The sequence below is a fragment of the Paralichthys olivaceus genome, chromosome 18, assembly GCF_024713975.1.
Source record: "Paralichthys olivaceus isolate ysfri-2021 chromosome 18, ASM2471397v2, whole genome shotgun sequence".
Taxonomy (NCBI): domain Eukaryota; kingdom Metazoa; phylum Chordata; class Actinopteri; order Pleuronectiformes; family Paralichthyidae; genus Paralichthys; species Paralichthys olivaceus.
In genome coordinates, this window is record NC_091110.1 from 12,679,585 (window position 1) to 12,705,507 (window position 25,923).

General features: G+C 40.8%; 2 protein-coding genes across 4 annotated transcripts; one reads left to right on the forward strand and one right to left on the reverse strand.

Moving 5' to 3' along the window:
* Positions 1–171: 171 nt before the first annotated feature.
* ggt1b (gamma-glutamyltransferase 1b) lies at positions 172–15,728 on the forward strand. Of its 3 annotated transcripts, XM_020082549.2 has the most exons (14): positions 172–240; positions 637–707; positions 7,756–7,930; positions 8,149–8,279; positions 8,391–8,480; positions 8,721–8,913; positions 9,002–9,162; positions 9,690–9,839; positions 11,194–11,330; positions 12,028–12,215; positions 12,316–12,443; positions 13,176–13,288; positions 13,396–13,509; positions 14,655–15,728. In XM_020082549.2, exons 3-14 carry the CDS (start codon positions 7,764–7,766, stop codon positions 14,799–14,801), a joined length of 1,719 nt encoding a protein of 572 aa, XP_019938108.1. In that variant the 5' UTR covers positions 172–240; positions 637–707; positions 7,756–7,763; the 3' UTR covers positions 14,802–15,728. The 3 variants fall into 3 exon arrangements, with proteins under 3 accessions (XP_019938108.1, XP_019938110.1, XP_019938109.1); XM_020082551.2 differs by lacking the exons at positions 172–240; positions 637–707 and adding an exon at positions 5,900–5,977; XM_020082550.2 differs by lacking the exons at positions 172–240; positions 637–707 and adding an exon at positions 6,442–6,545.
* A 1,532-nt stretch (positions 15,729–17,260) lies between these two features.
* On the reverse strand, positions 17,261–25,175 carry ggt5b (gamma-glutamyltransferase 5b). Its single transcript, XM_020081784.2, has 12 exons — positions 24,846–25,175; positions 21,843–21,970; positions 21,656–21,751; positions 20,691–20,886; positions 19,865–20,031; positions 19,600–19,755; positions 19,353–19,480; positions 18,843–19,027; positions 18,636–18,727; positions 18,407–18,516; positions 18,216–18,326; positions 17,261–17,991 (listed from the first exon to the last, which is right to left on the reverse strand). Exons 1-12 carry the CDS (start codon positions 25,016–25,018, stop codon positions 17,845–17,847), a joined length of 1,689 nt encoding a protein of 562 aa, XP_019937343.2. The 5' UTR covers positions 25,019–25,175; the 3' UTR covers positions 17,261–17,844.
* Between the last annotated feature and the right edge of the window lie 748 nt (positions 25,176–25,923).

Genomic DNA, 25,923 nt, shown 5'->3' on the forward strand with positions numbered 1-25,923 from the left:
TTTTTTAACAGTTTGATACTTAATTCATGTGAATTTAACAATGAGTCTCTCACAATATCCACAGGATAAAACCAGTGTTACCATAAGTTTGCTTGTTTAATTGCAGGATTACACAAAAACTACTCAACCAATTTCCATGAAAGTTTGTGGAGGAATGGGTTTTTTGGAGTGGATCCCAAAAAAGAGGATAGAGTGCATTTAAATGTAGTTTTATAAGGGAACTGTTGGGCCTTGGTGCAGGTATGAGCTAGTTTTTTTTTTACCTAGTTTCTGCTTTAATGTACCATACATTGATCTTTTTCTCTTCTGTCCCCCCTTTCTACGCACCTCTGCTCTCTCCCCTTTCACTCACACCCCAACCAGTCGAGGCAGATGGCCGCTTACACGGAGTCTGGTTCTGCTAGGTGGTGTCTCCTGATTAAAAGGCAATTTTTCCTCTCCACTGTTGGGTATCTCTTTAATGTTTTAAGGTCTTGACCTGAAAAGTGTTTTGAGCTAATGAATGTTGTGATTTGGCTCTGTACAAATAGAACTGAACTGAAATAATTAATGGAATAATGTGTCTAGAAAAATGGAAAATGTGGAGAATTTGGCTGATAAGCTACATCCATCTCATCCTTCTTTTCTGTGTTTCAGGAAGTGCAATCACTCTCAACATGAGGCTGGTAGCCAAGTTCCAGTGTTTTCTGTCACTTGAGATGGATAAGGTAAGAGTAAGGCCGGTGCTGTGCATAAATCACCACTGTCCTCAGTTATCAAACCTATATGTTGATGGATGAGGGCTGGGCTATTACCACTCATACATTTTCCCAAATCACAAGGCCAATCTATGAATGGCTCCAAACTGAGTTAGGGAAAATTGAGATCCCATTGCAACCTCCCTGAGAGCGTGTTGACTGGACCATGGAACATAAGCCTCCTCACAAATCCACTCTTTGTGTCTGAACATGTCAATGATGCTACTTTTGGGTGCATCTGACCAGGGAGCTTTCTTTTTTCAACACCAGAATTGAAAATTGAGTTTTTGGGGTATGGTTCATGGACGTTGCCTGCCCTGCAGCTCTCAACATATTTTCCCCAGACTATTTTCATTTAGACTCTGCACTCTAGTAGCGGTTGATCGTTGCACAACCATCCACTTCTTCAAGTTGTATTGTTGGTTTCCAGGCCTAACCCAGGAAAACACTTCCAGACAATTAAAGATAATAATGGCTTGAATTTATATAATGTGTTTCACAGGACCTGAGGCACTTTAGATGGCAGGCACCCAAAAACAACCAACATTATTGACTACTGAGATAATGATTCCAAGAAAGACTGAAACTTGGGTAACTGGTTTGTGATACCTGCAGAGAAAGTACTTTTTACCTTCTAGCAAGTCAGCATGTGTCAGAAGAACCCAAACCATGAACGGATAAACAGAGGAATTGGCACGCTCCGCTGTTTAAACACCTGCAAGGAAAGACACTCACTATGTATCTGGTTTCTCACCACACTCTCCCCTGGTACCAGAGGAGAATGAACGTGAGAGGCAGTACTTACCTGCTCAGATGCCTCTGGAGGACAAAGAGAGAAGCACTGAAGACCTTACAGTGTGAGGAAGAAAATAAAAACAATGAGTAACTGGACTGTGACTCAGAAACTTGACCCTTGTCCCCCCATGTTCGACACATTCACTCAGACGTCAGATCTACGCTACAACAATTTCTGATTTATGACTTGTTAGATGAGCCATCAATGTGCCACGCCCACACACCATACATGCTAACTTACTGTGCAACCATCGTTCAATCTACATATATTCCTCCCACAATGCATTTGTTAGAAAACAGTTGAAAGGGATTCAAAGTCATATTTGGTGTTTATAAATGTTAATGAGATTTTTTGGGGGGAGCCATGTTTGTTTGTAATACCCACCAACATGTGTTCACATTTGTGTGAATGAAAATATTTAGTTGTTTGAATCTGTATTTTCTTAGAGCGAGGAGTAATATCCTTTTCTCATTAGTAATCTGGTTGTAAACCAGAATAAAGAATTTGCTGCGGCAGTTTTTTGACAATAGGTCACCAACAGTTACTGTGGTTTATCCACAGGAATAATAGTCAAAAGCGCATGCTCCAAGTGATTCTCCTCATAGTCCTGCAGAATTTGAGATAACAATCCACATCTCCCCGGCTCATCCCTCTGTCCACACTACAGGTTAGTCGTGTGTGAAAGTGCTTTGTTCCCAGTGCAGGGGAATCATTTTGTTTTAGATATTAGAATGAGGTGAGTGGAGAAATTGTTTTGTTGTACAGTTATTAATACCTGTAGAGAGTATTTACAATGAAACGCTGGTGTTAAAATGTTAGCTTGGGCTTCACAACTTCATTAGAATTAAGTCTTACTGGCTGATGCATAATTTCCTCTGTCATGAATAAGGTAAACATTCTTCTTGAATTCTGTTAGGATCTGTGTTGTAAATTGATTTTCCAGTTCAGGATTCTGCGGACTGTGTCTATCCTCAGCAAACTTTGAATAAATAGGTGAACAGCTGTTTGTGAAGGACAAACTAACGTCTCATATCAGTTACTGTTATGTGTAACACTGGATAGTGTCTGTGCATTTGTGATGAAATTATTGTCAAATGTATTCAGAAAGAGTGACGGTGGTATTGTGGTATTTTATCAAATAGTAACAAAGCAGCTGCTACTCTCGTGGTTTAATGTCTCACCCTGCTTCAGTGAGGTAGAGGTGCAATCCCACATGCCTGGTTGTGAGTTACTCTTTTAAACTTCAAATCCTGTAAATGTTGTCATTCTAATAACATCTAATCCTCTCATGACCTAGATGACTAAACCTCATGGGAAATGTTCACAGTTTCTCTAGTCAGGTGCTTATATGCACATTAAAACAGGTTTCATACGATCGACGCTTGTAACATGAGACAGATGCACAACTGAAAAGGACAAAAAGAAAATAAAGGAGGGACCATACACGTAGAAGGCACTGCAAAAATGACAACTTGGAGACATAAGATCTTTTGGTGATAACAACCAACGCTGTAGACAAAAACACTGTCTAATGTATACTCTATGTCCTGCTCTACCCAGAAATCTGCTTCACACTACTAAAGCCTCATATTAGCTTCAGATCACGGTTTTAAATCAGAAGTTCAGTACATGTTACTAAATGTTATTTGATATATTCTATCACTCAGATATATGTTAAGATTTCCTTACTCTTTCTTCCAGTATTAATTCAATGAATTGTTAGGTAAGCATTGAAATATTGTTGTCTTTTGATAATTCATTCATGAATAACAAAAGACAACATGTATAATACATCACCAAAGAGATGCAATCCCCACCATGATCTCCTAGACTAAATGCAAAGCCATGGAAACAATAGTGAGCTTTATGCTGGAGAATAGAGTGATTGAATCGTCCCTCAGCACCTGGCGTATCCCTGTCATGCTTGTAGTAAAGTCTAATGGCTCTCACTGGCACTGTCTGTCTGGATTTGGGGATTTAATTGGCTCTCTCATGCTCAGGCCGGATGCTTTTTCCAGAATCTGGATTTGAGCAGGGTTTCTTGGTCTGAGGAGAAAACTGCATTCTCATCACAACAATGTTTCTACCAATTTAGCCTGTCTCCTTTTGGGCTGCACGAAGCGCCAGCTTTCTTCAAGCAACCTCATGGGAAGGGTTGTAGCCGCCCCACTCTGCATAAAGTTGACAGCATCATTATCGCTGATGGCAGAAAGCAGGTGCTGCTGTTCTGGAGCCACTGAAGAGAAACACATCCAGCAAGGCCTGAAAGGGATGTGAGGTGTTTCACTGGAAAGCTGGCTATGATTGCTGACTACAGGCACAAGAGGACATTTAGTAATTTTAAAGAAACTGTGAGCTGCCACTGTCTGTATTTTCCACAATATATTTGACCTTTCCTCTTGTCTCTGCACAGATGCTGTGAACTTGGATGTTTTGGTGCAGGATGTATCAGGGTTGGCAGCGAGAATCAAGCTCCAGGAGCAGTTGTACCAAACTGGGGAAAGTGAAGTTTTTATGGTCTTTAGTTTTAACTCCTTGGCTGCTCCTTCTATCCCTGTCCTGCCTCTCAGTACAGGAGGGACACCAGGTTTAACTCGTTAAAAGTTGTTTATGAGTTTGCATCATTTAAATTAAAGGTGAATCATAGCCCTAGTTGTTATGGGTGGGGTTTTCCTCCTCTGTACAGCGTCAGGCTTGACTCATTCTTCTTGGTCTAGGTGTCTCAGTGGTCTCATAAACCTCCCTCCAGCACAGGAAGTGATTTATAGACCGGTGTTTCCTGGGGTTTGTGGCACCACTGTAGCACAGATGAGTGTGTCATGTATTATCAAGCTTGTCATCTGTTCTTTATATTCTCAAAGTAGCTGGCTGACAGGACCTAATGTATTAATTGTACTGTGGAGATCACATGTTTACGGCACATCGACGCTGGAGTCAGCACTTATCACCAAAAGCTCTCTTGACATCTTCGTCTGTGTTTATACGTGTGTGACACTGCTTTTTCATCCTGAGATGCTTGTATTCTTTTTGTTTTTTTTTTTATTTCTGGGTCCTTCACATGGTAGAAATGTCATCAACACACCCACTCACTCATGGTTAATCATTGGGATGATCTCTTGTCGAGTTCTTACAAGGGGTGTTTCCGGAGAAAGTCTGAACGCTGGTCCGGTGATTAACCGGTGTTCAGTGCTTGTCTGAAAACAGCTTATGACCGTGGGGAGCACAGAAAGGTCGTGCAGAGTGGTTACTATGGCAACGTAGGGTGGTTGTGATTGGATAGTTAACCAGTGTAATCAAGGAAAATCCAACAAGGACACCCCAGGCTATTAACCCAGGGAATATTTATTCTCTCAGAACAACGAAAGCTTCGACGGATGAATCCGTTTCGACCATATTGAAGTGTCTTGCAGTGGAAGCAGGAAGAGTTGGCAGCTAAAGCAGCTTCGCCAATTGAATGCATTGGAGGGCTCGGCTAGGGTTGTCTGTTGTTTTTTTTCAACATTGGTGTTAAATCGATTCTTGGAAGTTGTAATTTAATACATCAACTTTTTCCTGTTTAAAATATATACTTAAATATACAAATAAAAATGAATGAAAACCGCAACAATACTACAATAACATGGAATAAGACCAATATACTTGTGCCAGTAGCTATTTGAGGTAACAGCTGAAAATAAACAACCAGCCTGAACTAAGGCTTTGATCAACTTTTCATTTCCTCAAAACATTAAGCCATCAACTTGTCACTTCTAAAAAAAAGCCTGCCTGTGATGGTTGAGGTGGGAGCTGCTCGGATGTGAGCGCAGTTTTCCAACATGGGCCGTGACACACTGCTCCATGTGTTTCTGTTTGCAACGGAGCTTTGTGACTCTAAAGATATTTAGTGCAGCTGAAGGGCTGCAGCTGTGAAAACACAACTGTTAGTGTTATCGCAGCTGGAGCTCACTGTCTGATGCAAGGACAACATGAATGCAAAAGAGGCGGCATTTATTGCGACTCCTAAGATGGTGCTATCAGTGTCAATTATAAGTGTTACCAGTATTTTTGAAACTGTTAAAGCCAAAATGGCTCAATATAATTTCATTTCCTTTTAGAAATAAGATTCTGTTTTTTCTTTGAGAAAAAAGTGCTGCTTATCTAATATAATATAACAATTGGATTGGGAGACACATTGAAGGCCATGTGGAAGAGTTTTGAGCACTTGCAAGTCAAAATTATTTCTTATACCAGTGATATTTCACTTGGACCTATGTCAGAGTTGAGAAAGTCAAACCAGGCACTGTCCCCATTGCCCTCCACCTATTGGCCTGCCTGCTTATTTAACTGACCCTACTTGTCCAGCGCTGCGCCCCTTCACACTGTCCCCCTGCAGTTTGCTCTTCTTTCCTCCCCTCGTGGCAGATGTGATCCTCTCCTTGCAGCCCTGAAAGCCTTCATTTTCCTGGTGAGGAGGCTCTTTATTTCAAACTTTAAATATCAGAGGTCTTGTGAGCAGTTGCGCAAAAAACCCCAGAATATTTATTCTGTAGGGCTGCGTTGCTTTGTAGGAGCTGTGAAACAGGGCCCTGCTTTATCATTTTCTGTTGACTACCCACAGTCATATGTCATCTATTTGAAATGAACCACCAGCAAAGTGACGCTACAGCTAGTTAATGTTAACACGGATACATTTAAGTAGCACGGCAGATAATGAACCATTCATCCAGCAGATTGTTGTTTACACTCAGTTTCAAGGTCGTGCAATTGCTCCGCTATGCGAAGATTGAGTACAGATGACTAATTATTTAAACGAAAGCTCAAAATGTCTTCTCAAGCCGTCTCTTCTGTCTGTGTGTGCATTTGTTATCCCTCACGGGTTAGGGTTTTATGGTGGGGTGGGTTAAAGTTTAATGACTTTGCTAGTAGTTACATATTGAGCACCACAGTAAGCCTATTACCTATCAACTGCTGCACATTGTGGCAAACGCTCACAGGGAACAGCCAGTTGCTGAGGCCTGCCGAGAGAAATCAAGGTAAGACAGATAATCGTTCATCTCAGCGATTCAGGAGCTGCAATTTCTGAGAAATAGTCGATCTGAATCACAAAATTATTAGATTAGATAAGAATTTGAGTCAGGCATTTTGAGAGGTTTTAATTGGAGTCTCTTTTGTCGCAGTAAAAGATGTGACGGCAGGCTGCAGTTTTATATAAATGGCTTGTGCACTGTAACATGCAACAGAATCTCTTGTGTTGTGCTACTAAGTCATTTCCCTTGCCTGTTATATAATCTGGTTTCATTCTTTTGACAAACATGGAATCTGCATGACAGTAGGCTTTAGGGTTTGGAGGTATTATTAGGCTAAAATACTCCAGGCGGCTTTTTCTCTTTGTGTCTTATTGGCTGCAGAAAGTAGAGCCAGGATGACTCACAGCCTCGTTGCTGGATCACTTCACAGTTACAACAGGATGTTGACACTATCATTTAGAGGCTTATTGGCCACAGAGAACTCAGTAAACATTCATGTTATTTATCTGTGCTGTATTTTTTTTAAATGTAAATTTTGAAACAGTGCAGTATACAGTAGCAGTATACAGCAGGTCGTTTCTGTGTGAAATGGCTGATTAACCTACTTTTATTTGGACATTTAAAAATTCTACTCCACCTCTGACATTAGGGTTATCTCGTCGTAAGTGTAAAATTATTTTGGGATGTTTGGGCTGTAGCATAATGTCTATTGAAAGGCTGGATGCATTTAGGTTTAACTGTTTATGTATTTCAATGTGTAAGTTTTAAGATGAGTGCTTCAAATTTGTGAATTCTCTTTTAGAGATGGAATGGAAGTTTTTGGAGTCAGTTGATAATCCACTTAAGCCATTGGCTTTATTGAAAATGCATGTGTAGCCAACTGTATGGAGAGGTCCGATCAGCTCAATGGATGGTTCCAGTTAATTACATCCGCCAAGGAAGTTGTGTTTTCATCAAAAATCAAAAATCCGGCTCATTTGAGGAACTGATATCTATTGGGCCTTGGCGGAGGTGTGCACTCTACCAAGTGACATTCTAGTCTCATGACATGCGATGCGTAATTCTTGCTGATGAGTTTACTGTGGGGTTTGCTTGTTTCTTATTCCCTAAAGAGCAGTTTATTTTTATTTCAGGTGGCTTTTCATACATTTTCAGACACAAATTATAAGTTTTTTCTCTTAACAGACATTCAATAAATTATTTAATCCCTCCTTAGCTGTTAAAATGGTCAAGAAGTCAATAGTTGTGGCCCTGGCGATCCTGCTCTTGGCGTCCGTTGCCACTTTTGTGGGTGTCTTCTTCAGCGTGGGGAGAAAGAAGGTCCCAGGTCAGCATGTGTACTCGAAGGCAGCTGTGGCAGCAGATGCTGGACCGTGTTCCGAGGTCGGCAGGTGAGACATACTGTACAGGCTTGTTTGTGCATTCAAACATACAAAAATAAACACAGGAGATGTATCATTGCTCGCAGAGACACACTCATGCATGTAATCCAAATTAACCTGCTTTATTTGAATGTGTTTATTACATGCTTCACCTGCACAGGGTCTTAAGATGTTTACTCTAATCCTCCTCTTATCTCTCCTCTTTGTTTAAATCATTTTTACTGCAGAGATATACTGCAGAAAGGGGGATCTGCAGTAGATGCCTCCATAGCTGCTTTACTCTGTGTTGGACTCATGAATGCTCACAGCATGGGCATCGGAGGAGGACTCTTCTTCACAATCTACAATGCAACAAGTGGTACGCAACAAAATCTTCTGTTGTTTGCTTCCCCACCCGCACAACAAACCCATATACCTCCCAGATAACCTGGACCCTGTCGTCATTTGCTCCTTTGTCACTTCTAAACAGGTAAAGTTGAAACCATCGATGCCAGGGAAACGGCACCACGCAATGCATCAGAGAACATGTTCGGCAACAGTACAGATTTATCTCAGAGAGGTAATGTTTAACCTTTGCTATCAGACATGGAAATGAGCCAAGGAAAGCTATTGTCACAGAAGATGGCCTTGTGATAGGGACAGACAATGAAAGATTAGTGTTTGTCTGTGTTGTCTCAAATGACCCAACTGGCTCAGGGAAAGTAAGAATAAAAACTATTTGTACAAGTGCCCAAAACTTGGAATAAGTTATGAGCCAATAATACAAGAACCTGTCCCCTTGTTTCCCCTTGTTTGGCAGGAGGGTTGTCTATTGCTGTACCAGGGGAGATTCGAGGTTATGAGTTGGCACACAGGCGACATGGTAAACTGCCGTGGAAAGACTTGTTCCAGCCAAGCATTCATCTTGCAGAAAAAGGTTTTCCTCTGGGCAGGGCACTTGCCTCTGCTCTGTCCAAAAACAACGAAACGATCATCAAGGACGCAGCTCTATGGTGAGGGACGTCAGCCTGAGGCATCCGTCAATAAACAGATAAAATCATTAACTTTTTATACTTTAAGTTATCCTTTCCTCTCTTTCAGTGAAGTGTTTTGTGGAAAACCAGGTGAAGTCCTGAAAGAAAATGAAACCATTGTATTTACCAAGCTTGCACAAACCTATAAGAGGATAGCTGAGGAGGGTCCTGGTGATTTCTACGAGGGAACACTGGCTCAGAACCTTGTCACTGATATTCAGGCCGCAGGTAATTTATTTTTGATTGTCTTTAGAAACCTCTTAGACTGTGTTCAAATAGCCAGACTTCACGTAATGTTATCCTAAAATTATTTTTTTTCTAGTTAGAGACATAGATAAGCACATATTACTCATAGAAAAAGCAGCTTTTCTTAGTTTTTCCATTGCTCATCCTGTCACAGTGTGTAATGCAGTATACACACTGAATTTACTCCACTCTGAACATGAACCCACCTACTGCAAATAACAGCAATAGCAAGTTTCCAGCTTTGTGATTCACAGTGAAGATGTTGCATCTTCATAACTTTATTATATTTGTGCAGATTAGATCATCTTTCTGTTCCCACGGAGCAAAATTACATTCTAGCTGTCATAAATGTTGTGACTGCCGTTATCACGAATATGCACATGCTGAAAGGACTTCAGGATGTGTGATATAGTATTTAACATGCTCCTCCAATTTCCATGGTATAGGAGGATTTGTGTTTCCAGCTCTGGCCAAGTGTGCATTCCCAGTGTTTGTCGATCTGTGTTTAGGTGGTATCATCACGATGGAGGATCTGAGGGATTATGAGGCTGTCTTGGATGAGGACCCGTTAAGGGTGGATGTGGGGGAGTACAACATGGCTGTTCCAAATGCCCCCGCGAGCGGCCCTGTGCTCTCACTGATATTAAACATCTTGAATGGTAAGCCTTGATGTGTTGTCCAAAAGCACCCTGAGTGGGAAGAGAGCGAGCTTTAATGTGAGCTGCCTTCACTTCACCATTCACTGTCGCAGAAAGGACTCCTCTGTGAGCAGCAGGCTGATCTACCCTTAAAATAAAAAGCTCAGTCGACCTCAGGTTACCCAAGAGTGCTTTGAACCATATTGTCACATGTCTGCAACAATTCAATATAGGCTGTGAAGAATATATTCAAATTCTTGGCTATAAAAAAATAATATTTGTGCCAAAATGTTTCCTGCAGCTGTGTCCAACTCTTCCACGTCTGTTGTAAAGTTGAAGATATTGATCCACAGACTCGTCTTTGTTGAATAAAAAACTATAACTACAGGACTCAGCATGAAAACTGTGTGAAACCAGAGCTGGTCTGGCTTCCACTGATTTCCCAGCTGTGCTCTTGCACAAGGACTTTTTCAAGGACTAACATAACGTTTCAATCCCTGAATGAAATAGCTGTAATGGTAAAATTAATCAAGTCAAATTAATTAAAAACGATTAGTTAATCTTCCAAATATCCAAAAGCTGCTACTTAAAGTGTGGAAATTAAAGAACAAATACCAACACCTGTCATTGTTTTATTATGTAAAGCAACCTATTTTATGTATAATTTATTTACATTTTTTATCATACATTGTACAAAGGGCAACATTTTCATACAAATACAATCCTCCATCTGGTAACGCTGCCTGAAACAATCAGATGGGGCCTCATTTCTACTTTCCTTACCTTCTATCATCATGCAATCATTTCAACATCCTCCTTCCGTTGGCTGCTTCTAAGTTTGAAACAGAAAAACCCAAACTCTCCGCGTTGAAGTCACTGTCTCTTTCCAGTGACAGCGTCTGCCTCTTGGGATTAAATGAGAAACTTCCTTTTAAAGTGTTTAATCCCCCTGAACCATCCCTCGATCTCCTCTGACTGACCACCCACTTACTGTGCCCTCCTGCCTCATAGTAACACTAATCTCAACAATTTGCCTCTAATTGGACACAGTTGAGTGGTGGAGGCTTCCCGCACACATTTCAGAGAATGCCTAAAACTTTCTTTTCAGCTGTCTCCCTCTGACAGCTGAAAAACCCATCAAACCAAACCTCAGCCTGTTTCCCAGAGGCTTTCCTCCACTTTCCTCCTCTGTGCCTGTCAGCTCAGGCTAATACTCATGGTCACGTCACAACAGCGTTTAGACTAAATAAAAACACAGGGGCATTCTGGGTCTATTCTAGCTGTCTCCATCTACCTGAGCAGCCATTGGAATGAAGACCAATGAATGAGGCGGTGGTTTAAATTGAGTTACTGATGTCAGTTGTATTTTCTACAGGGTACAACTTCACCTCAGACAGTATGGCGAGCACTGGGAAAAAGATCCTCACGTACCATCGCATCGTGGAGGCCTTTCGCTTCGCTTATGCAAAGAGGACGTTGCTCGGAGATCGGAAGTTTCTCAACATCACAGATGTAAGGTCGTGACTCACAACTCCTTTGGGGGATGGAAGTGAATCACACAATAAAGGCAGTGAAAGTCAAATTTCTTATGATTAATTGGTTTTGTCAGTGTTTTATACGGAAATTGTGTGGAGAGTGTGTCAGCTGTTACCAGCGCATTTAGAAACCGATAAAAACATCTTATATAATATATTTTAACAGCTACTAACCTTGTGTGGAAGTGATTATCATTGCTGTGTGGCCTGGCTCAGTTTAAACCCTTAGAAAAGCAAATGCATGTAGAGATTAAAGTAGTTAGTGTTGTAATTGGCATCACTGGAGCCACTGGGACTTTCCATCATGAAATATTATCAGATTTGCTGTATGTCATAGTTTCCCCCTCACAGTGCAGCCTCACTGCTGTTTTGGGGTGAAGTGATTTTTTTTCCAGAAAACAAAATAGCAGTTTTATCTGTGGGAACTAAAATACTTTAAAGGAATATTGAATTTGTACATAGATTTGTGTGGGAAGTCGTCCAATGCTGGTATCATTATTAGACCACTTCAACAAAATCCCCTAAAAGTGTCTCATGTTTCAAGTTTATGTTGAATTTGTTGAAATTGAACCAGGATTAGACTCCAATGACAAGAAAATTAAATACTAAGCAAATATATTTGCTGTCAAGTAAAGCATTTAAAAACCCTTTTTGTTCCTCTATCGTCCCGAAAGCTCATCCAGAATATGACTTCACGTTTCTATGCCAATGAGCTGCGTGAAAGGATCACAGATGAAACCACACATCCCATTGCATACTATGAGCCGGAGTTTTTCCTGCCTGACAACCACGGGACATCGCACATGTCTGTGGTGGCAGAAGATGGAAGTGCTGTGGCAGCCACCAGCACCATCAACCATTTGTATGATGTCCTAACTGGACTTGATAAATATTCTCAGCAATATTACTGACTGTGTGTCTCTAACTTCCCTGATGTCCTAATGGTTTCTGGTTTCCTGCAGTTTGGGCTCCAAAATCATGTCAAACTTGACGGGGATACTTCTCAACAACGAGATGGACGACTTCAGCTCTCCGTTCATTACAAATGGCTTTGGAGTGCCTCCTTCACCCAACAACTTCATCAGGCCAGGTAAGATAAACACACACGCACACACACACACACACACACACACACACACACACACACACACACACACACACACACACACACACACAGGGTTGGAATGTTTCACTGCGTTTTTTATGAACTGAGACAAAAACATGGAGTCAGTCAAATGTATTCACACAATTTAGAAGTGTGGTGGAAATTTGAATGTTTCTTTGGTCTCAGAGTGAGTTTTATTGAAGCTTTCTGCAGAAAGGATCACACGTGCAAGGTGGATGTTGCAAATGTGATGAAAAAGTATCTGTGTTTATATTTGAGTAGAATCTCTGTGTGGGTTACACCCTGATAAAAAAAAAAAAGGCGGGGGGGGGGGGGGGGTGTATTGTTCTGTGTCTGGAACATGTGACTTATAGATTGCATCATTTCTCTGTGTGATAGGAAATAATGTTATCTGTGGAAAGGATGTGTGTCAGTCAGCTGAGTAGATAAACAGAATTAAACCAGAGTACAACAAAATGTCACTATTGATTCAGGTGACCTCAGGATCCACTTCTGCAACACATGTTACGACAATGGGGTCACATACAAGACAGTGGATGTACATGCTATGTGTATAAAGTTTATGTAAATGTTTATGTTACAAATATTTGCGAGGATATGCATCGATGAAGCCCATCAACACAATTGTGCTGTTCATCAAATATTCAATCACAACATTAAACATAATTAACACTGAACTTACAATTCTATTCAAAGGGAAAAGGCCAATGTCGTCTATGTGTCCAACCATCGTCTTTGATAAAAACAACAAGGTTAAGATGGTGGTCGGAGGCTCAGGAGGAACGAAAATCACCACTTCTATTGCTCAGGTGAGACACGAACCTCGGTACGGAGCTGAAGCAGCGTTGTATAAATCAGTGGTAGTGTTGTTATTGTTGTTAAACTATTCGTGGCGGGTGTGTTTGCTGTGTTGCAGGTGATTCTGAATGCACTGTTCTTCAACTACGATCTGGAAAAAGCTGTGTCGCAGCCGAGGCTCCACAACCAGCTGAGTCCCAACACTACTGTCGCCGAGCCTGACTTTGACAAAGTGAGTGTCACAGCCACACGGCAAACCGCTCTGATCTATATGATGAACAGCAGGGCAGTGTGGTGTGGAAACAATCCTTCAACCAAAAACTGGCACCGGGGACACTGTTCATTATATTTACCTTCAGGGATCTGTAATGGAGCGAGGAGAAAAATATCACAGCCCTGGTTTGGAAATGGTGTTGTTTGTGGTCTGGATAAAAATAAAAACCAGTTAATTTCATGATACATCAGAAGTGCTTGTCAAGTTTACAACTTCATTCCACATATTGTACCAGAGTTGCTGATAAGCTGTCATTGTTGCTCAGGTAAAGATAAAAACTCTGCTGCCCTTCCTGCACAGTAAATATTACTGATGACTCAGTTGAAACTAGCAGGTGTAAATACAGAACCTTGTTTAATTATTCAGACTAGTGAAGTGCACATTGTTTGGAATTGAGCCGCAGCAAATAAAAACCAGCTCATGGACTCAATCTGCAGAACCCTTAAGCTGCATCACCGCTGCTGCACAAAGTTATTCAAAGTTCAGTGAACCTGTAGACTCAGAACCCCACCGGGAGAATTTTATCTATTCAAATTTTATAAATATTGAACAAATCACATGTCTAAATCACACCAAATTCAATACGGCACTTCTTCTGGCCCTAGGAAATACACTTCCTATGTGAAGCAGATAAATCATCTTGTCATCTACATACAAATATTTCTGGAATTATTAGATTACAACCTCTTTGGGAAAGCCCTGATCATTATTCTTTCTTTTCTACCAGGATATTTCACTCCACACATTTAAAATGAATTGCTTCCTTAAACTTTGGAATAAGAGAACGAAACCTTGATTATTATTCTTTCACGTGGATGTGAAAACATCAGCTGGCTCATAAAACAATAGATACCAAACTGGTCCTGAGGTCTTATCTGTTAGTAATGCTCCAATATAAACTTTTTATATGACATTAACATCCAACCGATTTTGTGTTATTCATTTGTTTTTTGCTGCTCTTTGTTTTTCTTAGAAGAGCTGGACTTGTATTTATGCAAATGTCAATAAACTGATCTAAGTGAAACTCATTTATCTCTGAGCCAATCTATGCTAACACGTTCTGTACCTACATTTTGGAATAAGTCTACTTTGTCATTTTACAGAGCATCCTGGATGGTTTGGCATCGAAGAACCACGAGACAGAGTACCTCAAATCCACAGGAGCTGTGGTGCAGGCGGTGGTTCGTGACGAGGACGGACTCCACGCTCAGTCGGATCCTCGCAAGTGGGCCTACGCTGCGGGGTACTGAGGTCGTAAACACACACCTGTGATTGTGCAGAGGGACTGTAGCTGCGTGAATCGCAACACTAGAGGTATTAAAGGAGCAGGAACCACCCTCAGCCCTCCTGGACATTGATTGTTCTCTCATTACGTTAGAATAATGCTCATGTACTTCAGATAATGGAGCAGATAACAAAAAAAACATTGTTATGACCTCGACAACAAAGTGCCTCAGTCTGAATCTGATTCTGAAAATGGAATCTTATGTCACCTCATCTTTGTATGTAAATAAGAAATGAACTTGAGGGAAGATGTGGAATATTATTTAATATAGTTATACTGGCATTCAGGTTTATAAAAGGTGAAACTGAAGCTGGACAACACTTACTTTTTAATCCCGAAATCATTTTTACCCTGTCCCAGTCAGAAATATGTTTGATTCCCACTTATTTATGAAGCACACATCATCAGCTGTGTGGAGCTGCTTGTTGCAATGATCGAGTTTTAAAATGTTATTACTAACAACTGAACTAGTAAACGAAATATTTAAAAAAATAAACTTCAACAGTGAACTCAACTATCAACTCTGTCATTTAAAACTAACATGTTTCACTGGGCTCGTTCATGCGAGGTGATGGCAAACAGAGAAAGCATCTGAGAGCTGCTGTAAAACACCTCGGGGACAAACAGTCCTTCAGCACATATTTAATGACTTACAGTAATTTCCCACAACCCAGAGTGCAATGGCCTGTAATGATCCCATAACAACATTACAGCTGTTGCTGCTCACTGTCCCCACTGGGACTCAGGCCTCGGATGTAAAATGTGTTGCATGATTACTGAAATGTATAAAAGTGTACATTTATAATGACTTTATCAGCTTTTAGCTGCAAATGACTGGGATAAAGATATGTGAATAAAACAGTGTTTGACTCACAACACAAACTAGATTCAATGAAGGATTTTCCTGTGTTGAATTATTTATTTGGTCATTTCCATTATTAATGGAAATTATTTATTTTTGGCGCATTTTGTCTGCATTGATAGGACATAGTTCAACTGCGAAATGGAGAAAAAGAAGGTTGTAAAACATGTCGCAAAGATCATGTTGCAACCCAACCAGAGGACTCAAGCCAACTTATGCATTGTGCACGTTAGCTCTCCTGCAAGTGCAGCCATCTGAAGCATGTATTGCACCAAATATAATGTTTTAATGCTTTTGTCAGATTGGTACAATAGATGCTTTGTGCAAATGTTTGCCCGGTCATCTGTGTGACAGATGTTCGATTAAAGTCCTTTCATTTAATATTTGTCACTTTCACCAAGGATGTTATATTTCTTTAGTTCTTATGTTTGTAAGAGAGAAAGCTGGACAAATTACCATGAAACTTAGTGGAACTATGTTGTAAAACCGCAAAGAACCCATTAATCTTAGGTTTGAATCCAAGTCAGGGGGCGGATCCAGGATTTTTTTTATTATCACTTTCTTTAACATAGTGATTGGATGTTTTTTGATGAAAAAACAGGCCATGTTTGGGGGACTGTGTGTTATTTGGTGGAGATCCAAATACAAATTTGGATTTAGTGAAACTAAATGTGGTTTCATTAGAGGACTGTTGGGACTTGCTGGAGGTCAGGGCTCCACTGAGGGCTATTCTAGCGTTGGCTTGTTTTGCTTGTCTTGTAGAAAGAAAACAAAATATTGGGAGAGATGGGAGAGGACATAAAACAAAGGTCCCAAGACAGTAGTGGTAATGGTAAAATATCTTATGTGTGATGCCAATAATTTTCAAAGAGATGGTGAATGTAAAAATGAGTCCAGCTGGAGTTTTACTTCAAGGCCCAATTAAAGACGACCTCACTTCTACAGCTCAGAAAATAAAACCTTACAGCCCTGTGTATATCAAGGTATTTTTATTTTATTCACCCCATCTGCCTCGAATGCATCACAATTCAAATTGACTTTGCCTCATCAGGCGACATCGTGACTAAAAATGTGTTGGAAGTTGAAGAGAGTCGACAAAATTCTCAGCAGCGTCTTCTCCGACTGAAAAAGCGGAGGCCTCTTCTCCTCACAGTCGCTCACTTTAAGTGGCTGTTTGTACAAAGAGGGTGATATCACGACACCAGGGCTTATCACAGTCACAGCTTATCCACATTAAGTCATTTGTCATACAACAAAGATGGTGCGGCTTCAGACAGACAAAAGATTTGCATGTTCTCATAATTCACATCTCTTGCCTCAAAGGAAAATGGAGCAGAATCCACTTCAGAAATCATCATTAATTCATGAGTCTCTCCACTGAAATGCATCTCATTACTGCGTCTATTGTTTCAGTGCTGCTGTGGAATGAGGCAAACAGGAAAACATGGAGTAGATTGTTGCTGATCAGATAAATGTCGAAAGAGAGGAAGAGGGTGGTTAATAAAATGTATTGTAGGTTTCAGCTAACCAACCTGCACGGTCTGGTGATGATAGAAGACAGGTTTTGTTTTTGGAATTTATTTATTGTGACAAAACAGAGTTGTAACAAAAGTGTGAAATTATTTTACAAATCATGTGTAAAAAAATAGAAAAGATTTGTGAAAAAATAACTAAAATGATTTTGTTATTGAGAATCTGCTCTGTTTGTTCGAAAAATACGTTCTACAGAGTTTCCTTTATGTTTAAAGGAAGATCAGAAAGTGCTGTAGAACCTGAATGAAGCTGTTTCACATTCACTGAAAAGGTCACAGTCAAAGTTGGGGCTCACATCGCTCAACAGCCTTCAACTCACATGTCTGTCTGGGTATCACTGTGAAGGGTTACATGGCTCATCCACAGTTCTTTTAGACAGAAAATGTGACTAGTTTTGGTTTCGGCGTAATTTCTTCAACTCAAACTCACTAAGTTGACTAGTTTGATAGAAAAGATGGAGTTATGATAAACTGGACATATCCTTTGAGATTACTTGCTTCCTGTTGTTCACATATGTTGTCAGGGATGCAGCATTTTTCTTAAGGCTAAAGCTGTTGTCAGTCTTCAGGGTGGATTTTAGTGGGATGGCGTTGCATCCTCAGCGTCTCTCTTGTTAGTATCCAGCCGACACTCCAAACTTCCTTTCGTCTGATACAGCCACAATGCAGCCTTTGTCTTTTTCCAAAGCATTGACTACATTGAGGAAGAATTTCCATGTTCCTTCTTTGTGTCCAAGATCCCTGAGGCCATTTTTCACAGACTGAGGGGAAACACATACACACCCAAACACATTAATACCACTAATCCTTCCCACTTCAAGAGTTTAAAACTGATTGCAGGTCAATTAAATCTCTATTTGTTGAGATTATGCCCCGATAATCTCCGTCAGAATCCATGAATTAAATAGAAATGGTGTTCATTTCACAGTTTGGTGAATTTGAATGCTGTAAACACACAGTGAGGATGGAAATATAAATACTTCACCTTGTTAAAACCAGTCTCATAGTTCACATTGTTATTTGTGTCGACATACACGATGGGAGCAGCGATGGCATCTTTCAGACTCATCCCCAGCCACAGGTGATTCATTAAAGACTGCGACAACAACGGATCGTCAAGTCAGCAAACAAATAAGAAAACCACACAAACAAGTATGCAAGGTTCAACTGAGTTACCGAGGCAACCGCTGTGGGGATCATGCTTCCTCCTGATCCACCAATCACGAGGATTCCTCCAGACTCCAATTCCAGTATCACAGGAGTCATCGAGGAGGGAGGCTGTTCACCTGCAACAACAGTTAGACTCCACATCAGCCTGAAAAGAGACTTAACATCTTAAGTTAAGTAAATGTCTTAGATTCAAATGGCTTCGGCTAAAGGGCTCCGGTCCTGTATGTGAGTTTACCTGCCCTCACTGTGTCTGTTCGCCCACAGAAGTCAGACAGCTCATTGTTGAGGATGATGCCCGTTCGTGGGGAGTAAATGCTTCCTCCGAATCTATACAACGAAAAACACACAACAAACTGAGAGGATGAACTTTGTATCACAGCATCATTTCTCAGAATCAGACAGTGATGCGTAAAGCTTCAGTCTGCGGCTTCTTCTTGCTCACAATTGGTTTATGGTGCTGGTGGCAGAGACGATCAGTCCGTCTTCATCCAGGACCGACACGTGTGTTGTCCCGAAGTGATCGGGTGGCGGCTTGACACTGTAGTAGTAGGAGTTTTCATGAGTCTGGTTTGAGATCATCTTTCTGATGCGGTTAATGAAGGAGGGATCAATCAGATGTTTTGCACTCTGGAAAAAGGACATCACAATGAGACAGTGCTGAAGCATCCTCTGTTGTGCTGGACTGAGATGTAATCATGTCCACACTGGATCTCACACTGCTGCTCCCTCTTTTCTGCTTGACTTAATGGGGGTGTATGCAGGGGGTTGAACTTGGCTGATTTCTCTCTTAACAATCTCCCAGTGAAGGTAATGGATTCTCTAAATTCTCTTAACTGCAACAATATATTTGTGGTGTTCTGGGGATGCGTGCACTCGACCAATCGTGATTTTATTTAGTCCCTACAAAATTTAGATGCCCACAAGATGAAAAGGAATTAAATAAGTATCCAACCATTCCATTAAAGACAGGATCGCTGATGCTCCTCTTTTGTCCGTTAGCGAATTTAAGTGCCTCTATGTAATGATGGTAAATCTGAATCCTTTGTTTAACACTCAAGGAGTCTGGAGTCAAGGAAAACTCTGCAGAGCAAGAGAACAACAAGGTACATTAAAAAAAATGTTTTTCTGTCTTTTGATTTTTCCTAATAATTCACAGTGAATGATTAGATGCTGTAATTTGATAAACACGATAAAACAACCTTTTAAACCTTCCATCAGTCTGAGAATAAAGCCAAGCAGGGCACCCCCAGCAGGCGGTGGCGGGATGTGCATTCGAGTGTTTCCTAAAGGAATCGTCCATGCATCCTGCACCTGCACCTTGTACAACCTCAGATCGTCCATTGTTAACGTTCCACCTAAGGAAATAGCAAAACCACCTTTAAGTGCGCAATATTTATCCCATTTTCTTTTTCCATATATTCCCCCTCGCTTGCCCAACCAAAAGTATTTCATCATCACCCCGACCTGCAGCTTGTATGTCTTGAATTAAGTCATGTCCTATCTTTCCAGTGTAGAAGGCATCTGCCCCCCCCTTGGCTATGGTTTCCATGGTTTCAGCTAGTTTAGTAAAATACAGGGTGTCTCCTTGGCTCAGAATAGTTTTGTTCCTGTCGCACAAAAGTTGGTGAGAACTGGAAAAGAAAAAATCTATGCATTAGAACATGTTACAAATATAACAAAACAAAATTCATTGAATGGAGATACTTGTACAATGCAATAGTTTCATTTGGGTGACCTCTGTGTGTTTCATGCAATTCACTGATCATCTATTAAATTACATGCATCAAATATTCTGTTTCTGCATCCGAGCACTCACTCTGATTCAGTCTCACAGAGTTTTGCACACCACAATTAACCCCCAGACGACCCCTTCTTAAACCTGGCATTAGGGAAAAGCAACATTTCACAAATATTTCTGAAAGAAGGCGAGTGCTGTTTTTATTTGTGGGTCATGTAGCTGTGGTAAGAAAAACAGAATTAACCTTTTTTTTGATGTTGGCAAAGAAGTCATTTCCACTAATCTAAAAAGTGTTGGAGTGAGCGAGTCGACCAGGCTGAACTATGACACAATGTGAAATCCTGATGGTTAAGTGCTCGGGATTAATTGTTAATCGGGGAGGTTACATAAAACAAATGTGAAATGAGTTAAACTGGGAATTTAGACCCTTTGAGTTTATCAGTGTCCTCAAATGTTTCTTATCAGGGATTCTTCACAACAGATATTCTCGAGCTTTGCTGACAATGATCACTTTTGGAGAACTTAAGTCATTCAGTGAATAAGAAGCTGTACCAAAGAGATGATTTTTCCATGATGCCTTTCACCATGGGGATATTCAGGATCTTTGCTAGATACTTTGACAAAGGGATGCCCTCTCTGGCCAGTCTGATTGTCGGCTCGAACAGCTTGGCCCAGGGCAGTTTCCCGTATTGTCTGTGAAGGAACTCGTAGCCCCGCAGCTCTCCGGGCACGCCGATCCACTGGCTGCCTGCAGAGGCGAGGAGGGAAACAGTGCAGCTGCATTCAACACATGAAGGAAACGTGACTGATACAAACTTCAGATGGACTGACGCGTATAATAGAAGGAGCAATGCAGTGAAAACTAGAAGTGCATACCTCCACCAAGCCAAACAAGCCTCTTTAAACTCAATCAAGCTGCACCAAATTGCGCATAAAAATCAATATCACTAACCCTTAATGTGCCTGATTTTTAAAATCAAGATCCATAAATGATGAAAATGTCAAAAAGAAGCCAGTTTGCGAACCCATACCCGCTCCTGTGACCACATCACCCCTGACGGCCAGAACCTCCACCTGCTCCCGCTCCCATCCGACTTAAAATCCTCCTCCTCATCCACAAAGCACTGCGAGCAGGCTCCTTCCTACCGCTTATTATGATTATTCTTATTTTTAAAAAGTCCTGAATCCCCACCAAAATGTGATAGGATCTTCCCTGACCCATACTGCAGCATTCTTCCACAAAGTTTCATAGTAATCTGTTTTGTAGTTTTTGCGGAATCCTGCTTACAAACAAACCAACCGACAAACAAATGGACAGGGGTGAAAACATAACCTCCTTGGTGGAGGTAATAAAGTGTTACCTGTTATTTCTAACAGGCTTATAAGAGGACACCTGAAACACCTTGTTAAAAGTGTAAGATAGTAGATTAGTAAAACATTTCTCTCAGACGGTTTATGAAGAACAACTGTATAAGGAGAATATTAGTGATTTGACGTTGATGCACCACTCTGTTCACCTAGGGAAAGCCCAAACGTGGTGGGACAGTCATTCAGCAGGTTTGGCTGGAAAGACTTTGGCACCGTCTCTCTGAAGTTGTAGACTTTAACGCTGCCTAGAAGAGATGAGAGATTAAAACAATCAATACATATCATTTTTAGAAAGATCAAAACCCAAGTGGGGGTAAATGAACAAGAGGCCCCCACCTGTTTTATTTCTTATAGTGAATATAGACCCTCCTCCGATCCCCATGCTCTGAGGATTGATCAAGGACGTGCACAGAAGAGCTGCAATGGTGCCATCTACTGCCGACCCTCCCTGCTGGAGCATTTTCCTGGAAAAACAACCAGTTTTCACAGGGTTTATGCGAAATGTGAACTCACAGTCAGTCACTGACTGCTCAGAGTTTGCCGACCCACAGAGCATTTAAAACTGCTGAATGATATGAAGTGCGCAGCTCAGGGTTACATGACGAAATATTTGAGTGCTTACAAAAGGCACGTTAAGCCATGTCCTGATGCTTGAGGCTGACTTTTTATTAGCTTAGCTCACTGACTTAATTATACACCATAATAGAACAAGCAGCCTGAAATCTGGATCCTTTTCAGAATGGAGTCTTTTCATCCAGGAGTCGGCACAGGGGTCAGATTTGTTCACTGAGCGACATGAGAAGGCAGCATTGGGAATGTTCTGGCTCCGTAGGTCAGGCAGACCCAGAGAAGCAGGAGGCGGAGAAACAGATTAAGATTTATTCGGGGAATCAATTTAACGGCATCTCAAAGGCCGTGTTAGCAGAGTGGTCACTGCTGGTTTGTGCCTTTAAACCGGAGATGCAATAAGTTCATTAAGCAGGAGCCAAATTAAATGAAGATTGCATAGTTTGCACAGGAAACACTGAACTGATGATACAATTTGTGTGCAGATGCGGCAGTTTGTTTCAATCCTGATAGATTCTTTCAGGTGTGGTCTATTTTTTATCCCTATAAAAGGATTGAAGACTTTTGTGTTTGTTATATCTTATCGATTCAAGTAAAATTGAATGATTTGCTCTGTTTTTCAGGTTTAACAGAGCAGTCTTAAACTTTATTGATTTCTATCTTTAAATATATAAATGTCAGAGCGTGTCCTTGAAAGTGTTTTCCATCACGTGGATGTGTTGCCAGTTGCCTCAGCACTAACCCTGTGAAACCTGATTCATTGTCTCTGCTATGAACTGGGAAATGAACTCCTGACAATTCTTGTCGACAAAAAGAAAAACTTTCATTAACTGAAAACAAAAGCCGGACGTTTTACATGCACAGGAAAAAGAATCTCACCTCTTTTACTTTCTCTATATTTAGAGAAAGAGACTGAGTTCACATTAGGCCTCACCGCTGAGGGGGTGGCCTCATTAGAATGACTGACATCCCAGGGAGTTTTAAACCCTGGTTTTCTTTCATAATCACTTGAAACAGGACAATAAACCAACAGGAGTGAGGACTATGAGAGAAAATCTTGTCATGTCATGTTCTGAAACTGTAAAATAGAATCTGAAAGCTTGATATTAAAACAGCTTTTGCGAGATCCGTTTTGAAGCCTTGCACAGTGTTTTGAAAGGCTGAAAAAAAGTTCTTCACTGTGTAATTGCATTTTTTCATTATTCTCCCAGTGCATCAGTTTGCTTCCAGGGTTAAAACCTTGTAAATGATGATCTAAAAACTGGTTCATGTACATTGGGAACAGGAAGTTCTGAAACGTTGAAACTTGAGGTTCCTTATTTTTAAACTTTTGTGGACGTACACCTGTATCCTCTTGCAGTCTGTTATTTTGAATTACAAAATCCACTTGTCCTGCAGCTCTGATCTGAAACTCTGAAACTGATGGTCTGAAAAAGAAGTTGGGATGGGGCATTAGGTTCTATAACCAGGGGTGAAACTAGGGATGGGGCTTCATGGGGCACTGGCCCCAGCTTAAATCTGATTGACCCCTTAAAGGTTCAGTGTGTAAGATTTAAGTGAATGGGATCTAGTGGCCGAAATTGAATATAGAATAATCCTAGTAATGTTTTCACTATTGTAAATTGTATGAATTGTTGTTGTATTGAATTCTCTTTACCCTAGAATGGACTCTTTATATTAACACTAAGAGCAGGTCCTCTCTACGGAGATTCTCTTTCATGCACCTTCACAGTGTGAAGAATTTAGTGACATCTAGTGGTGAAGTTGCATGTTGCAGCTGAACACCCCTCACCTCACCCCCACCTTCCAAACATGACAAAGAACCTGTTGTAGACTTTAGTTGTCATAAAAACTCAAAAGGTGTTTAGTTTGTCCAGTCTGGACTACTGTTAAAAACAGAACGTAATAATAAAAATATAAAGTATTTAAATATAAAGGGCCTTTTCTGCAATAAAGAAAACTACAATTCATACAATTTAAATGAAACGAACTAGTGAAAACATCATGAAGATTATTTTATATTTAATTTGTGCCAATAGATCCCGTTCACCTAAATCTTACACACTGGACCTTTAAGTGCCCCTGTTCTGAAAGAAATATTTCTTCACTCTCTCACTAACAATGCTAACAACGAACATGACAGTTTGTGAAAAATCCTTATTTTCTATTGTTTCAAGTACAACATAAAGTGCTTAAGGAACAATTTGCAAAAAAGTTAATCTTTAGAGCAAACAGCAAACAAGGAACGACGTAAATGCATCTTACTGAATCAGGAATTTTGCACAATTGTTGGACATATAATTTGCTCCTCTCTGTTAATTATGGTCCCTGATGTTGTAAAATCCTAGATCTGCCACAGCTAATAGCCTGAGGTTTGGTCTTGGCTGAAGTACAGTCCAATCGCGTGTCCTTTCATGGCAACTAGTTTCAGTCACGCATAACACGATATTAGATATCAAGCTTTCAAAGCATTTTTTCAGTTTGGGGATGTGACATGACATTTATTTCACATGAACGGAGAATCAGTGGCCGGTCTGCAGACTGCTCTCCAGGTATAATCTCTATTCTTCATACAGAGCAAATCAAATCTCTTAAACTGCTTATGTCATTACTCAGTTCAGCTGTTGTGTCTCACACACATGGCCGGTAATACTGACACTGGCTGGAGTTATCACAGTGAAATAAACGATCTATCTATTAACACAAACATTCACTGATCTTGTAATGTTTTGGAGCTCAAACCAAACTTTCCTGTTTCAGGAAGCTACTTACATGCCAACGTCAGAGCAGTCTTTCGAGTCTGCAGACACGGCCGCGCGTCTGAAGCCTCCGCTGGAACATGTGTCCTCCGCCAGTGACGCGATCCAAACGCAGAGCAGTGCCACGGCGCAGATGATACACGCGAGGATACAGCAGCTGAACACACAGGGCTTCAAATTAGCCATTGAACCATCTGTTGAGGAGACTGAGAGAAAGTGTTGCTGCTTTCCGCACAATGCGCACGCGTTCAATGATTATCTGGGCTGCCTGCTCTTCTGAGATCACTCCTCCTTCTCCTGCCTCCATCAATTGGCCATCCATGCACCCTGAAATGAAAGTGAGGACTAGGCCCCTCTAAAAATTGAAGAGTGGGAGTTACGATCCACGACATTTCCAGTACTTTGCTTAAAATTGCGTAAAAAGTGCGCAATGTTTAAATGACAAAGGCTGCTTGTAGATGGATGGATGGATGGTAGATATGTACAAACAGCTGGGGTCATTAAAACATTGTAACACCCACTACACCCCCACCCCCCAAAAAAACCCAAAAGTACCAGTACTGTGTGTAAAACTTCACAAGATTGTGCAATGTTTAAATGACAACAGATTGATAGAATAGATAGATTCAATGTTTTTTTCCTCAGGACTCAGGACAGAAATATGTTACTTCACAGTGTTTAACCTTTTCAACAAGAGTATAATAAAGATGTAAGAATATTTTTTTAAAGGTACAGTGTGTCGAATTTAGACATCTAGTGGTGAAATGCATGTTACAGCTGAACACCCCTCACGTCACTCTCCCCTTCCAAACATGGCAGAGAACCTGTGGAAGCCTTCAGTTGTCAACTCAAAACTCAAAAGATGTTTAGTTCAGTCAGATAACTCACGTTCGACCGTTTATTGCGGTAGTAGAACATAGTGTGTGTTTGGCGTCTAGCTTCTGACTCAATCACTCCCCCGATATGATTACACAGATATGATGGAAGTGACGAGCAAATACTTGTAACTCTTTAAGTGACAGCAGTTGGACTATTGTGTTGTTATTATTTCTACCAGACCCATTCTGGAGTGTGTCTGCAAAGATGAAGAG

Excerpts from the sequence above, each read along its gene's own strand:
- ggt1b (XM_020082549.2), top strand. The coding sequence starts at position 7,764 with ATGGTCAAGAAGTCAATAGTTGTGGCCCTGGCGATCCTGCTCTTGGCG. Across the intron at positions 7,931-8,148 it reads CCGTGTTCCGAGGTCGGCAG|AGATATACTGCAGAAAGGGG; the intron begins GTGAGACATACT and ends TTTTTACTGCAG. Across the intron at positions 8,280-8,390 it reads AATCTACAATGCAACAAGTG|GTAAAGTTGAAACCATCGAT; the intron begins GTACGCAACAAA and ends ACTTCTAAACAG.
- ggt5b (XM_020081784.2), bottom strand. The coding sequence starts at position 25,018 with ATGGCTAATTTGAAGCCCTGTGTGTTCAGCTGCTGTATCCTCGCGTGT. Across the intron at positions 20,887-21,655 it reads CACGTTTGGGCTTTCCCTAG|GCAGCCAGTGGATCGGCGTG; the intron begins GTGAACAGAGTG and ends TCGCCTCTGCAG. Across the intron at positions 20,032-20,690 it reads ATGGAAAAATCATCTCTTTG|TTCTCACCAACTTTTGTGCG; the intron begins GTACAGCTTCTT and ends TTTCTTTTCCAG.